At 38.1% G+C, this 16,188-nt stretch overlaps 1 protein-coding gene across 1 annotated transcript; it reads left to right on the top strand.

Annotated features, from left to right (window-relative positions):
- Positions 1 to 2,300: 2,300 nt before the first annotated feature.
- MUC7 (mucin 7, secreted) lies at positions 2,301 to 10,633 on the top strand. The gene is made up of 2 exons (XM_064286307.1): positions 2,301 to 2,354; positions 9,798 to 10,633. Exons 1-2 carry the CDS (start codon positions 2,301 to 2,303, stop codon positions 10,392 to 10,394), a joined length of 651 nt encoding a protein of 216 aa, XP_064142377.1. The 3' UTR covers positions 10,395 to 10,633.
- The last annotated feature ends 5,555 nt before the right edge of the window (positions 10,634 to 16,188 follow it).

The raw sequence follows: 16,188 nt of genomic DNA, 5'->3' as shown, positions 1-16,188 counted from the left end.
GTGAAAAACTAGGCTCCAGGAATTGATAGAATTCCATTTGAGATGTTTCAACAAACAGGTGCAGCCCTGGAGGTGCTCACCCATCTATGCCAAGAAATTTGAAAGACAGCTACGTGGCCAACTGACTGAAACAGATCCACAATATGTGCCCATTCCAAAGAAAGGTGGTCCAACAGAATGCAGAAATTATAGAACAATATCATTAATGTCATGCACAAGTAAAATTTTGCTGAAGATAATTCAAAAAAGTTGCAGCAATGTATCAATAAGGAACTGCCAGAAGTTAAACTTGGATTCAGAAGAAGAAGTGGGACAAGGGATATCATTGCTGATGTCAGATGGATCTTGGCTGAAAGCAGAGAATACCAGAAAGATGTTTACCTGTGTTTTATTGACTAGATGCAAAAGCATTCGACTGTGTGGATCATAACAAATTATGGATAGCATTGCAAAGAATGGGAATTTCAGAACACTTAATTGTGCACATATAGAACCTGTACATAGACCTAGAGACAGTTGTTAGAAAAGAACAAGGGAATACCACAAAGGTTTAAAATCAGAAAAGGTGTATTTTAAGGTTGTTTCCTTTCACCATACTCATTCAATCTGTATGCTGAACAAATAATCCAAGAAACTGGACTATATGAAGAAGAATGGGGCATCAGGATAGGTAGAAGACTCATTAACAACCTGCGATATGCAGGTTACACGGCCTTGCCTGCTGAAAGTGAAGAGGACTTCAAGCACTTACTGATGAAGATCAAAGACTATAGCCTTCATTCAATCTAGATTACACCTCAACATAAAGAAAACAAAAATCCTCACAACTGGGCCAATAAGCAACATCACGATAAACGGAGAAAAGATCAATGTCAAGGATTTCATTTGATTGTGGACACAATCAACAGCCATGGAAGCAGCAGTCAAGAAATCAAAGGACGCACTGCATTGGGCAAATCTGCTGCAAAAAACCTCTTTAAAATCTTAAAAAGCAAAGATGTCAATTTGAGGACTAAGTTGCGCCTGACCCAAGGTATGGTATTTTTAATCACCTAATATGCATGCAAAAGCTGGGCAATGAATAAGGAACGCTGAAGAAGACTTGATGCTTTTGAATTATGGTGTTGGTGAAGAATATTGAATATACCTTGGACTGCCAGAAGAATGAACAAATTTGTCTGGAAAGAAGTACAGCCAGAGTGTTTCTTAGAAGACAGGATGGTGAGACTTCTTCTCATGTACTCTGGACATGTTACCGGGAAGGACCAGTCACTGGAGAAGGACATCATGCTTAGCAAAGTAGAGCATTGGCAGAAGAGTTGAAGACCCTCAATGAGATGGATTGACACAGTGGCTGCGACGATGGGCTCAAGCATAGCAACAAATGTGAGGATGATGCAGGACCAAGCAGTATTTCATTCTCTTGTACATAGGGTCACCGTGAGTCAGAACCGATTTGATGGCACCTAACAACCAAAAACAATGTGTAATCTGTCAATACCATGATTTAACCATTATTTTGTTTTGTATACAGTCAAAATAAGAAAAACAAAAGTCACATGCTTCCCTTACTCTCTTCTTATAACCTTTAACTAAGAGTAGAATTATCTTTTAGAACTAGTTATTTAAAAGAAAAAAAAAAATTAAGTCTGTGCTATGTACCAGACACTGTACTTGGCACGATGGTACAAAAATGAATAAAACATAATTCTTATCCTTTAGGGATTTAGAAAAAAGACATCAGATGTCAAAATCTTCTGTAGAATGAAGTTTGGGGAAGAATCTATTTAATATAGTTCTTTGCCCTAAGTAACAGCCTCTTAACGCAGAGTCAAGGAAAATCTTCTCTGCCTAAAAGAATATCATGGAACCTCTACAAAACCCATGTACAGTAAACACTAGGTAGTTTATGTATTCATTTGTTAAAGAGGAAGCCTTTCAGAATTAGAATAGAAACATGACAATAATTATTTCTTTTCTTATTGCTGAGCTTCCTAAGGGCCTGTTCTTCCTTGGAAACCTTAGTACCAATGGAAGCTGCCCACACTACAAAAGAGTTATAAGAAAAACTCTCGCTTCTCCTCCATTGCTGTCTCTCTGAATGAATATTTCAGCCTTACAGCAATTTTGCCTCACCACTATTGAATGCAAATGCATACGTATTTTTCAGAAACCATTGACCTTTTTTAAACTGTACTTTCTAACAAAAGTAAGTTCTTTACCAAAATGCATCCCTTACCCACAATATCATAACTAATTACAAGCCACATTTCTGCTTTTCCCAGGAACTAAAGAAAAAGATGAAAACTCTGCCACTGCTAATGTGCATCTGTGCACTAACTGTTTGCTTCTCAGTAAGTATCCACGCAAATACCTTATCCTGCTATATCACCGGCAGACCTTTAGTGTGTATATCTAATTGAGACTTCAAAAGTTTAACATGCAATTCCTATTTCCAAGAAGCCTGACATTTTTTTTTATTTTTGGTAAAACATAAGAAAAAAGACAAAGCATGGGAAGTAATTCATTTCATTTAATCCATATTTATAGAGTACAATATCAGCTTTGGAAACGCTGGTGGCATAGTGGTTAAGTGCTATGGCTGCTACCCAAAGGATCAGCAGTTCTAATCCACCAGGCGCTCCTTGGAAACTCTATGGGGCAGTTCTACTCTGTCCTATAGGGTCGCTATGAGTCAGAATCGACTCACCGGCACTGGGTTTGGTTTTTTTTTTTGTGTGTGTGTATCAACTTTGGAGTCCTGGTGGCATAGCGGTTAAGAGCTCAGCTGCTAAACAAAAGGTTAGCAGTTTGAATCCACCAGCCACTCCTTGGAAACCCTACAGGCAGTTTTACTCTGTCCTATAGGATCAGTATGAGTTGCAATGGATTCAATGGCAATGGCTTTGGCTTTTTTTTGGTTTGGTGCCAATTTCATAATGAAGTATGATGAGATCTGACAGAGATGCATGAGACAGATTACACAGGGCCTTGTAGACTTTGGTGTGGAATCTGGATTCTACTCAAAGTACGTTAAGAAGTCCCAGGACAAAATAAAGAGACCAGTTATGAGGCTATGGCAGTGTCCAAATAAAGATAATGATGTCTTGCACTATGAGTTAACAGTTAAGACAAAAAATGAGGTGGATTGAGGAAATATTTTGACAATTGAGTCTACTGTACCTATTCTGGGTTGGATGAGAAGTAAAAGAAACAAACAAACAAAAGAGCTATAGACATGTTAAATTTGAGATGGCTGTTAGACTTCTACATGGAAATGTCAAGAAGGCAGTTGGATATACATTGTCTGGAATTCAAAAAGTAGTCAAGGGGTGATGTATTTGAAGTCCTAGGCCCTTACAAGATCATCTACAGCAAGAAAGTAGAAAGTTTGGATATGCATAGAGAAAATGGAGAAACAAAAAAACGAGACTGGGAGCAAGTGGTCAAGAGAGTATAGTTTCTGAAACGAAGAAGAGATTACAAAGTGGACCCTGGGTTTAATTGAGTCAGAGCCTACTGGGAGAGGAAGATTAAAATTAATAGTGATCCAATGTGACATATTAATAACCATATTTATATTAAGGTTATATTCCTATTGTGTTTATTCACTTTCATTTTGATGGATTTGAAAGGACTGTCAAGATGTGGAATGTACATTTATTGAAGGAGCCTGGGTACCCTCATAATATTATGGCTGATAAAAAGGATAGAATTTATTCTGGAAAGCATTCATATTACCCACTTACCACATCCTATTGTTGCTGTTATTAGGTGCTGTTGAGTCAGTTCCAACTCATAGTGACTCTATGTACAACAGGACGAAACACTGCCCAGTCCTGCGTCATCCTAACAATTGTTGTTATGATTGAGCCCATTGTGGCAGCCCCCGCTCCAGTCCATCTCGTTGGGGGTATTCTTCTTTTTCGCTGGCCCTCTACTTTACCAAGCGTGATGTCCTTCTCCAGGGGCTGATCCCTCCTGATAACATGTCCAAAGTATGTGAGATGTAGTCTCGCCATCCTTGCTTCCAAGGAGCATTCTGGTTGTACTTCTTCCAAAACAGATTTGTTTGTTCTTCTGGCAGTACATGATGTATTTAATATTCTTCACCAACACCACAATTTTTCTTCGATCTTCCTTATTCATTGTTCAGCTTTCACATGCATATGAGGAAATTGAAAATACCATGGTTTGGATCAGGCACACCTTCAAGGCGACATATTTGCTCTTCAACACTTTAAAGAGGTCTTTTGCAGCAGATTTGCTCAATGCAATGTGTCATTTGCTTTCTTGACTGCTGTTTCCATGGATGCTGATTGTGGATCCAAGTAAAATGAAATCCTTGACAACATCATTCTTTTCTCCTTTTATCATGATGTTGCTTACTGTTCCTGTTGTGAGGATTTTGGTTTCTTTATGTTGAGGTGTAATCCATACTGAAGGCTGTAGTCTTTTATCTTCATCAGTAAGTGCTTCAAGGCCTCTTCACTTTCAACAAGCAAGGTTGTGTCATCTGTGTAACACAGGTTGTTAATGAACATTCCTTCAATCCTGATGTCCCGTTCTTCTTCATATAGTCTAGCTTCTCGGATTTTTTGCTCAGCATACAGATTGTATAGATATGGTGAAAGGATACAACCCTGACACACATCTTTCCAAACCTTAAACCATGCAGTAACCCCTTGTTCAGTTTGAAAGACTGCCTCTTGATCCATACATAGGTTCCTCATGAGCACAATTAAGTGTTCTGAAATTCCCATTCTTCCAAATGTTATATATAATTTGTTAAATATCACATCCTATCCCCCCCACCCAAAACCATCCTTACACTTTTTTTTCTGGAGCATAGTGCTAACTTCTGTGATTGTAGCAGAAAGAGCACTTAATTTGGGGTCAGAAGATGTGGTTTTAAGATCATCTCCATCAGTGACCATTCAGATGAATCTTGAGCAGTTATCATCTATTTACAGGGCTCCATTTTCCCCATTTATAAAATAGTAGTAACAATATATGCTTCACAAGATAATTGAGCATAAATGAGAACACACGTAGTTATAAACTGTAAAGCACAGTTTAAGAATTATAAGGTTATTGTAATACTTATTTACATGCTAATTGATAAGGATTTAAGAAGCCCTGGTGGTGCAGTGGTTAAGTACTCCGTTGCTAACAGGAAGGTTGGTGGGTTCGAACCCAGCAGCTGTTGCACAAGAGAAAAACGTGGCAGCCTGCTTCCGTAAATATTTACAGCCTTGGAAACCCAATAGGGCACTATGTCCTACAGAATCACTACGAGTCAGAATCAACTCAACAGCAACAGGTTTTTATGGGTTTTTGATAAGGATTTAAGGTCTAAATATGCATAAGGATATTTACAACTTAATAAGGAACTCCTGATTACCAAACACCTCTAGATTGAAAGAAGTGATGTGTCAAGCAATAAAAATTTTTGTGTTATCATGAAGCAACCAAAAAAGGGTTGATATTTTAAGAAAACCCTTTATGAAAAAAAAAAATCTTCCCACAAATCCAGACACCTAAAGAATTATCTGTTCTGTATGCTAAGGGTAAATAAGACTTTTCAAACTGGCCACATCTCAAAAAGCTTTTTGTGAGAGTAAGAATTTCACAAGAACTTGAATATGGCAAGGTAGCCCAAGAATACCTTCACCTGATAAAATGCCTGAATGTCCCAAAGACAGGTGCCAACCCACAGCCAGAGGAAACAAGCCCTGGAGCTCCAGCAACTATCCGTTCTGCTTTTGTGGAGTGATTTCAGGGAGCAGATAGTCTGGTCCATAAAAAGATTGAGGGGATGTATTCTGCGGTCAGATAAGGAGCTCCATTAAATATAACATTGGTAAAACATACTGTCTCCTTTCTCTTTGGAAGAGGACTACAGATTTTCAAAAGGTCATAAAAACGTAACCTGACATAAAGAAATTTAGTGTGTTTTCTAATTTCAAGTAAATGCAATTTTAACATTGCACTCTTCTAGTCTTCTTCCTTTCAGACTGATTCTCTCTTTATCTTTCACTGCCTATTTTTAACACCTCTTCCAACTCCCAAAATTTGGCATTCCTCAAGTTGTCCTCTGCTTCCCCCAGCCCTCCCTTCCTGCTCCATGTGGCATGTTTCTCTGTCCCCTCCCTCCCTTCCTTGTCTCCCAGTCACTTTCTTCTCTCCTTACTTCTTTTTCTTTTCCTTTCCCCTTTTCAGTTAGATATACACATGGAGACACGTTCTTCTAAAAGTTATTTAACCTCTCTGGGACTCAGTTTCATCATCTGTATAGTGGTGATAATTATAGTCCCTACTTCTTTTTCTTTTCCTTTCCCCTTTTCAGTTAGATATACACATGGAGACACGTTCTTCTAAAAGTTATTTAACCTCTCTGGGACTCAGTTTCATCATCTGTATAGTGGTGATAATTATAGTCCCTACCTCCTGGTGCTATTAAGGAATTTAAATAAGTTCATATTTGTAAACTACTTAGAATAGGGTTTAACATAAAGTGAGTGTGCTAAGTAAGCAATCTTAAACCCACATTAAAAATAAGCGAAAGTTGTGAACAGGCAGGCAAGAATTGACACCTCTAATATGCTCTTCCTGATTTATCTGTATTTTCTGAAAACATTTCTATACTTCAATTATCTAAGCTCAAAACCTTAGAGGTATTTTCAATTCCTCCCCCTCTCAAACATCCCCAAACCCAGTTCCAATCAACAAGTTTTGTTAAGGCCATCTGTAACTGCCAGTATTAATACTCAATATGTTTTTCAGTAAGGAAGTCAAACTGACCATTTGATACATGTTCTACATTAAGCAACCATTCATATTAATAGGTTTTCAATTAATTTGCTTTCTTAACAAAATGCCATAGGTATTAATTTGGCCACCATAAATTAAAAAAGCTGAAAACATTTTGATATCCTAATAAGCATTTTGAAATGTTAAGATTTTGTTCAATGAGAAGCAAGTTTCTTTATGATCAATTCCATGCATAGGTTTATTCAGTAACTATCTAATGAGTGTCTACTCTGTGCCAGGTGTAGTTCTAGGTGTTAGTTAATACAGAAATGAGCAAAACAAAACCCCTGTTCTCATGAAACTAATCATCCTAATTAAGGAGAGGACAGGTTTAACTATTTCAAGATCGAAGCATAAGTCATAAAATCAGACCTTGGATTTAATTTAATTTAATCTGAATCTCTCATTTCACCAATGAGCAAAATGAAATCCAGTGAGATTAAGTGGGTTGCCCAAAATCACCTGGTTGTCTAATGGCAGGCCCAGGACAGAATCCATCTGTTCTGTGTTTCAATCATGTTCATCTAAGATCTGGAGGTTCTTCACAGCAACCTCAGAGACCACTAGCAAGAGGGGGTGGCTGAGCTGGTGGAATCTGAGGTCCCCACACCTGCTTTGATCAGAGTAGTTCTGTGATTATTTGGATTCCATACTGAGCTTCCAGAGATCCATTTGCTTGAAAAAAGTAACCTGTTTGTTTTAAATTAGAAAACTACTGACCTCTAATGGAGAAAATCTCCTGAGAGTTTTCACGATGAGGAGGAGCATGCCGAGTTCAGAGATTAATGCAAAAACATTGAAGTTATATGGACCAGAACCCATTACTTCAATTTATTTATTTTCTCAGTTAGTAATTGAATATTCCTGGATGATTTAATTTTTTAAAACAAGTAATGATTTCCTAAACTACCTTTGAGTCTGGAGCCCTGGTGGCACAGCAGTTAAGAGCTTGGCTGCTAACCAAAAGGTTGGCAATTAGTATCCACCAACTGCTCCTTGGAAACCCTGTGGGGCAGTTCTACTCTGTCCTATAGGGTTGCTATTAGTTAGAATTGACACAAGGGCAACAGGTTTGGTTTTTGTTTTTTTTTATGTTAGTGTCTGAGGAAGTTATTAGCTATACAACTCTACTAATCTGCTTTTATTTGCTCTACATTCTGTCTCTGAAAAGAACTTTAAATGTTGGATTGGAATGATTTATCCATTTGGTGGTGTACAAAGAGTTTCTGCATAGAGGGTCATTGAAAAGGAGGAAGACCCTCAATGAGATGGATTGACACAGTGGCTGCAACAATGGGCTCAAACATAACAAAGATTGGGAGGATGGTGCAGAACAGGCAGTGTTTCGTTCTGTTGTACATAGGGTTACTATGAGTCGGAACCAACTGGACCGCACCTAACAACAACAAAGAGTTTCTATGAATTTATCAGGAGGAAAAATTTCATATACCCTTGTTTAGGACTTTGGGGTGTGCCCTTTTATCCTTATGTTAATATTTCTTTTCTCCAATTTAAATTGATCACTTAAAATTTTATCATGAAATAGAATTCAGAAAAAAGGATATAAAAAAAACTGCAGTGTGTTTACAGATAAGAAAATAGCAGTGATAGTACTCAAATTCAAATACTGTAAGCAATAGCTGAAGAAACTAAGGATGTTAATCTTGCAGAATTGAAGACCCAGAAGGCATGAAAGGTATTTTGAAAATTTGAAGGGCTCTGGGATTGGCCAAAGCACAGAATTAGGACCAAAGAATGGGAATCCAAAGAAAGAAATCTTCATTCAGTATCAGGAAGAACTCAGTACGAGGCCAACTTGGGAGATATGGCAGTGACTTTCTGGTCAGAAGAGATTGTCAGGTATAGATTTGACAGTCATTGGGAGGCATATTGGGAAAAGATCAAGTAACAGATGTACAGTTGAACTGTATCAGTACTGTTCCTTCCAGTCTCATCTTGATGTAGCTCTGTATCTTTATGGATTATTATATTTTAAAGAATAGCAGCTAGTCCTTTCCCTGGGAACACTCTCTGATTTGAGAACGCCCAAGATATGTTTTCTTAAGACTGAAACCTTCACCAATATCAGTACATACTTCGTTTTCTTTTGAGGTGATGAGAATGTTCTAAAATAGACTGTAGAAATTGTTGCACATATCTGTGAATGTACTAAAAATGAGGGAATGGTATGCTTTAAATGGGTGAATTGTATAGTATAGGAATTATACCTTAATAAAGCTGTTTTACAAAAAAAGAGAGAGAAGGAGCCTAGCATGGGTCACTCTGGGCTAGAATCAGACCAAAATCTTTTCTCCAATTTGTAAAGTCAGAAAGCTAGTTTTCCTGGGACATGGAGGATGTGAAGCTGAGGTAGCGAATTTTATCTGTTTGGTAAGTTGGTTGCTTGGGTTTTTGTGGTTATTTTGTTTGTTTTATTTTGTTTTTTGATGATTAGGGATAAGGGAAATGTGATTCAGAAAGGGCTCCTTTTAGTATTCACTAATTAGATAGTAGACAAGAAGTATTTTTGGTAAAGGGAAAAAGAAAAAGAAAGGGCCCCTGGATCTCAACTGAATATCTGTGACTGAAGTTTTGTAAACAGGGTGCAGCAAGCAGAAACCCTTTTTCTCAGGTGTTTGGGAGTGACTTGACCATTTTCCACCAGAGGGAGAAGAGAGAAACTGCAAGCACAAAAAAGCAGATGTAGCTAATGCTTAAGGCTCAAGCTCACAGGAATATATCCATCTCGACCAGCTAGGAAGTAAACATTTGACAAAAGAAAACTCTCCAATAGCAAGCCTTTCTTGAAACTTAGTGAAATTAGGCAGATAATCACTCGACTCACCGAAATTTGGTTTCTATCTCTATACTCCACTAATACTGTCCTTCACATGGTCAGCAATAATCTTCTAGCTAATAAATCAGGATTTGTCTCTTAAGGATTTATCCCTTTTCAGTCCTTACACTTTCTTTCTCTTCTGCAGCTCAGTGAAGGTCATAGAAGGCATGTGGAACAACATCAACAAAGAGTTGGTCACAAATCACCATCTCTTCACAGATACCCATCTCGCCGGTATCCATCACTTCAAAGGCCTACCCATCCTAGAAGACCCAGGCCTCCACCTCCCAGACCACCTCACCCTCCAATTAAAAATGACACCAGGGTCAACAACACCACAGAGGCTACCACCCAAGTCCCATCTCTGAATTATACATTTTCCACTGCACACCCAACTGTACCTGCTCAAAATCCTACCATCATACCTACAATAAAAAAAAATTCTACCACTTCCGTAACAAATCCTCCAACTACATCCAAAACACCTTCCCCAACCACATCAGCACCACAACCTTCCACACCCTTACGTGAAAACACACCTCCACCTAACACCACACCTAGTCCTTCCCCAACCACTCTTGCACCTGAAACTACAGCTGTACCCACAACCCAGAGTAGTATTTCAACCACTACTCAAATTACTACTGCTGAACAACCAACCACATCTTCCAATACCAGCCAAGATGACATTAGGCAATTTATTTTAAGGCTTAGAGAATTCTTTAAGGCATTTTTTAAATAATATACATGGTATTCTGTCATTTATTAGATATGAGATGTGATTTATGAATGCAGAACTGTCACTTTTACTGTCACTGCCAATCCAAAAGTGAAATCATAGCATTACTCAAATTTAAAGCACCATCACTAATCTTTGAGTCTTTCACTATTCACTCCACACAATCTAATAACAAGATGAAGCACCTATATCTCACAAACCAGGTGCATGTCCGTTATTCAAAATCACTATGTGAAACCTACAAAAATAGCCAATCGAGGAAAGAGAGAACAATTAGATAAAGAAAGAACACTATGTGGGTCAGCAACCATTTACTTTTCCCTAATTGTTGGAGACTACATGGTCCCTATCAAAAACCCAATGAATAATCTAATTCTAAAAACATTAAGAGAGAAAATTAGGTCTCTTCAAATGAGCAATACATGATAGGCCATCATGGTATTGCTGATTAGGGGAAAAGTCCTTTGTAGAATCATCTTGAAACATTAAACGAAATTGCATACCAAAAAACATAAGCCAAGAAAGGGGAAAGATCACGTTTGATTTGAAGTGATGATTTGAAGTGAATGAAGATGTATGAAATCTAGCAGCCAAGCACAAACCAGAACTCTGGCATTGTGTTTTTGAGATGATTAATTGCTTAGACTTCATGATTGACATTTATTGTATTATATCTAAGTTGATTTTTTTTTTTTATCTAAGTTGATTTAGATATAATGTGCTTAACTCTATCCTCTGTGAACCACAAGGAGGCTTTTGTAGTTTGCTCAATGGTGCTCATAATGTTACTATTAATTAAATTCATTCAATTTACCATTAATTCAATATAAACCTATTTAACAGTGGAGTATTTTTTGAAAACTTTTACCCATATACTTAAATGTATTTTAAAGCAAAGCATCCCAGACTATTGCCCTGATGTCAAGCATGCAGAATTTTTTCTGAAGATAACCCTGATTTAGTCTAGAGAAGAACAAAAACTGTCTACCTGATATACAGAAATGAAGTTAATTTGACGTGGAGATAATTTTATTTTCTGTCAATATTATTAAGAACTCTGCTGATTGTATTTAGATCTTGCTAACTAATAAAAGCTTCAAATGGCAAACTATTTTCATTGCATGGATTTGGAAATTCCTTGTCTCTCTTAGACTCTGAGTTTGGTAAAAAGATGCCTAGGCGAAGATTTACATACTTACCAGCTCTGCCACTAATCAGTTAAAAATGTTGTGGATAGGGCACTCGATACCTCTGAATACCAGTTTTCTTCATCCTTCAAACAAAGGGGTGAATTTTCTTAGATTAACTTAATCTTAAAAAAAAAATCTTACTTGATCTTTAATATGTGTTTCCCATCCAAATTCTGTTACTGCCCTATACTTCTCAAACTGACAATAAAAGATCCTCATTCTTCTCACTAAACTCTGTTCCTTCCAGTCTCATCTTGATGTAGCTCTGCATCTTTATGGATTATTTCTTTTAAAGAATAGCAGCTAGTCATTTCCTTGGGAACATCCTCTGATTTTATAATGGTCAAGATATGTTTTCTTAAGACTGAAGCTTTCACCATTATCAGCATATAGTTTATTTCTTTTTGAGGTGATGAAAATGTTGTAAGATAGACTGTGGGAATTGTTGCACATATCTGTAAATGTACTAAAAATGAAGGAATTGTATGCTTTAAATGGTTGAATTGTATGGTATATGAGTTACATCTTTTTAAAATTTTTATTATGTTTTAAGTGAAAGTTTACAAAGCAAGTCAGTCTCTCATACAAAAATTTATATGCACCTTGGTATATATTCCTAGTTGCTCTCCTTCTAATGAGACAGCACACTCCCCTCCACTCTCTCTTTTCATGTCCATTCAGCCAGCTTCTGAACCCCTCTGCCCTCTCATCTCTTTTCCAGACAGGAGCTGCCCACATAGTCTCATGTGTCTACTTGATCCAAGAAGCTCACTCTTCACCAGTATCATTTTCTATCCCATAGTCCAATCCCTGTCTGAAGAGTTGGCTTTGGGAATGGGTCCTGTCTTGGGCTAACAGAAGGTCTGGGGACCATGACCTCCGGGGTCCTTCTAGTCTCTGTCAGACCATTAAGCCTGGTCTTTTTATGAGAATTTGGGGTCTGCATCCCACTGCTCTCCTGCTCTCTCAGGGGTTCTCCATTGTGTTCCCTATCAGGGCAGTCATCGGTTGTAGCTGGGCACAATCTAGTTCTGGTCTCAGGCTGATGTAGTCTCTGGTTTATGTGGACCTTTCTGTCTCTTGGACTGATAATTACCTTGTGTCTTCGGTGTTCTTCATTATCCTTTGCTCCAGGTGGGTTGAGATCAGTTGATGCACCTTAGATGCCCACTTGCTAGCGTCTAAGACCCCAGACGCCACTCTCCAAAGTGGGATGCAGAATGTTTTCTTAATAGATTTTATTATGCCAACTGACTTAGCTGACCCCTGAAACCATGGTCCCCAAACCCCCACCCCCACTACACTGGCCTCTGAAGTATTCAGTTTATTCAGGAAACGTTTTTGCTTTTAGTTTAGTCCAGTTGTGCTGACCTTGCCTGTGTCGTGTGTTGTCTTTCCCTTCCCCTAAAATAGCTCTTATCTACTATCTAATTAGTGAAAACTCCTCTTCCTCCCTCCCTCCCACCCCACCCTTACCCCTCTCATAATCATCAAAGAATATTTTCTTCTCTATTTAAACTATTTTTGGAGTTCTTATAATAGTGGCATCATACAATATTTGTCCTTTTGCAACCGACTAATTTCACTCAGCATAATGGCTTCAAGATTCCCCCATGTTATAAAATGTTTTCACGGATTCATCATTGTTCTTTATGATGGGTAGTATTCCATTGTATGAATATACCATAATATATTTATCCATTCTTCCATCGATGGGCACCTTGGTTGCTGTTGTAAACAGTGCTGCAATGAACATGGGTGTGCATATATCTGTTTGTGTAAAGGCTCTTATTTCTCTAGGATATATTCCAAGGAGTGGGATTGCTGGATCTTATGGTAGTTCTATTTCTAGTTTTTTAATGAAGGGCCAAATTGGTTTTCAAAGTGGTTGTACCATTTTACATCCCACCAGCTGTGTATAAGTGTTCCAGTCTCTATGGGTTACTTCTTAATAAAGCTGTTTTACAAAAAAGAGAGAAAGAAGAAGAAGAAGCCCAGCATGGGCCACTCTGGGCTAGAGTCAGATGTCAGCATACCTGTACTCCTTTTGGAGGCTCTAGGGGAGAATCAGTTTTTCTGCCTTTTCCAGCTTGTAGAGTCTCCCTTCTTCCATCTTCAAAGATAGCAATATTGCATCTCTTTGTGCCTTTTTTCAGTAGTTACATCTCTCTCTGAGTCTTTTCTTCTGCCTCCGTCTACTTTTAAGGACTCTTGTTATTACATTAAGGAGCCCTGATAGTGCAGTGGTTAAATGCTCAGCTGCTAACTGAAAGGTTTGCAGTTTGAACCCACCAGTGGCTCTGCAGGAGAAAGATGTGGCAGTCTGCTTCTGCAAAGATTTAAAGCCTTGGAAACCCTATGGGGCAGATCTACTCTGTCCTATAGGGTTGCTATGAGTAAAAATTGACTCAACAGTAACGGGTTTGATTTTTTGTTGTTGTTGTTGTTGTTACATTGGGCCCACCCAGATAATCCAGAATATTCTGCTTTAAGGTCAGCTGATTGGCAAATTAAATTCCTTCTGCAACCTTAATTTTACTTTGCTATATAACTGAAAGCATTCACAGATTCCTAGGATTAAGACATGTATGGCTTTGCGATGATTCTGCCTATCATATGTGTCAAAGGTAATAAATGCTGTATAAAAAAACAAGGAAAATAGAGTAAGCGCTGAAGAGGGAAGAATGCGATTTTAAACAGGGTGTAAAGACAGGCCTCATTGAGAGGATGACATTTGAGCAGAGATATGAAGAAAATTCCACTTCAGCCATACCTGTCTCCCTGTTGTTCTTCAAACTAGATATTCTCTGACCTCAGAACCGCTGCACAGGTGTTGTCTCCTGGCCTGGAACTCCCTTCACCTAGATATCTGCATGGCTGACTTCCTTTACATTTTGCTAAAAGATAGTTGAAGAGAGAGTCGAGGACATATTGTGACCAAGCTTGGAAGTTACACACATCTTCTCTGTCCATGTTCCATGGGATAGAACAAGACATGAAGCCCCGGGATACAAATAAGGTGAAAAATTCCATTTAGCTGTGTTCCCAGGGAGCAAAAACGAGTTTAGTGAACATCTAGCCAGTCTTCCATGCCTTTCCTATACAATGGGACAACACATGAAACTATCCTGTATGCTTATGAAAGATTCAGTAAATATTTTCCAGAGTCCCTAGCTATCTAGAAGGTAAATTAAATCTTATTGGGATAAGTTATCATAAACCATTGAGTATATTAGCATTAGCAGCAGTGAGAATCCAATAACCCAAAAGAATTTACACAGCTTAATCCCAGGACATAAAATTTACTGGGAGAATGTGACTCAAAGAATCATAGTTATCCTCAGCAATGAATAGATAGGAAAAGATCTGCTCCCAAACATAGTAACTACCGTTTCTTTGTGTGGATAAAGATTATCAATCTAGAAATGAACTTCCCTTTCAACAAACCTTTCTCCTGTATCCAATAAACATTGAAGGCTATAAAAAGCAGTATGTCCCTTTAAAAGCTCGTCTCATTTGATTCAGCTGCCATTCTGAGAGAGCCATAAGATAGCAACTGATTACCATCAAATTTCACCAAAATTCTGAGCTGTACTTAAGAAGCAGCATTCTCCCCAGGAAGGTAAAAAAAAAAAAAATTAAGGCTCTGGGAATTCTGGATTTGAGACTACTGGATTCTACTTTTACTCAGATCCTTGCCTTATAAATTTTACAGCAATATCTTGTTATCTTGTCATTTTTTTATTTTGAAAATATGGAAATTTTATCTTGAACAGAAAGATTTGGAACAGAAACCCTGTTTTCTGTTTTTGTTTGAGAAACCAAGATAAGAAGTTCTTTTTTTTTGGCACGGATACAAAGAATTCCTAGAAAGAGAACTACAAACTCTAGACATTAAGGGAGGATCTAGGCACCTAAAAGGAGCCCTGGTGGTACAATCGTTACGCACCCGGTTGCTAACCAAAAGGTTGGTGATCCGAGCCCACCCATTGGCTCCACAGGAGGAAATGTGGCAATACACTTCTGTAAAGATTACAGCCTAGGAAATGCTATGGGACAATTCTACTCTGTCATATAGGGTCACTATGAGTTGGAATCAACTCAACGGCACCTACAACAACAAGTCACCTAACAGGGCATATGAAAGGGGAATCCTCAACAGACAGAACACATCTAAAGCTGGCCTGACTAAGGACCATGAAAACCCACCTCTGTGATAATCACATTTCCTTCTGCTTTTATTACAGAATCTTACACTCCATATTTAGCCGCTGACTTTCTTTCTACAAGAAACTTGCTTTAGGTATTTCTGTATCCCCTACCATGCCCAGTAATGAGGCTGGCACAGAGAAGTCATGCAGCAAATGTTTATAAAGTAATCTAAGAAACTGGGGATTTGAGAATTGAGACATCTGAAATTATCATAATCGTATAAGGGACACACAAATGGAAATTATTTTACACCTTTCAAAGTGCTTTCACATTATTATAGCATGTGTTTCTTACAATGATTGCAAGAAAGGTATCATCATTTTTTTCCTTTTACATATAAGGAAATATTGCAATCCTCACCTGTCTCCCACACTGGGGATAGGGGGTGGCAGGAG

This window comes from Loxodonta africana, chromosome 5 (assembly GCF_030014295.1).
Source record: "Loxodonta africana isolate mLoxAfr1 chromosome 5, mLoxAfr1.hap2, whole genome shotgun sequence".
Taxonomy (NCBI): Eukaryota; Metazoa; Chordata; class Mammalia; order Proboscidea; family Elephantidae; genus Loxodonta; species Loxodonta africana.
Note: the sequence above shows the minus strand (reverse complement) of the source record. Positions and strands in the feature narration are given on the sequence as shown.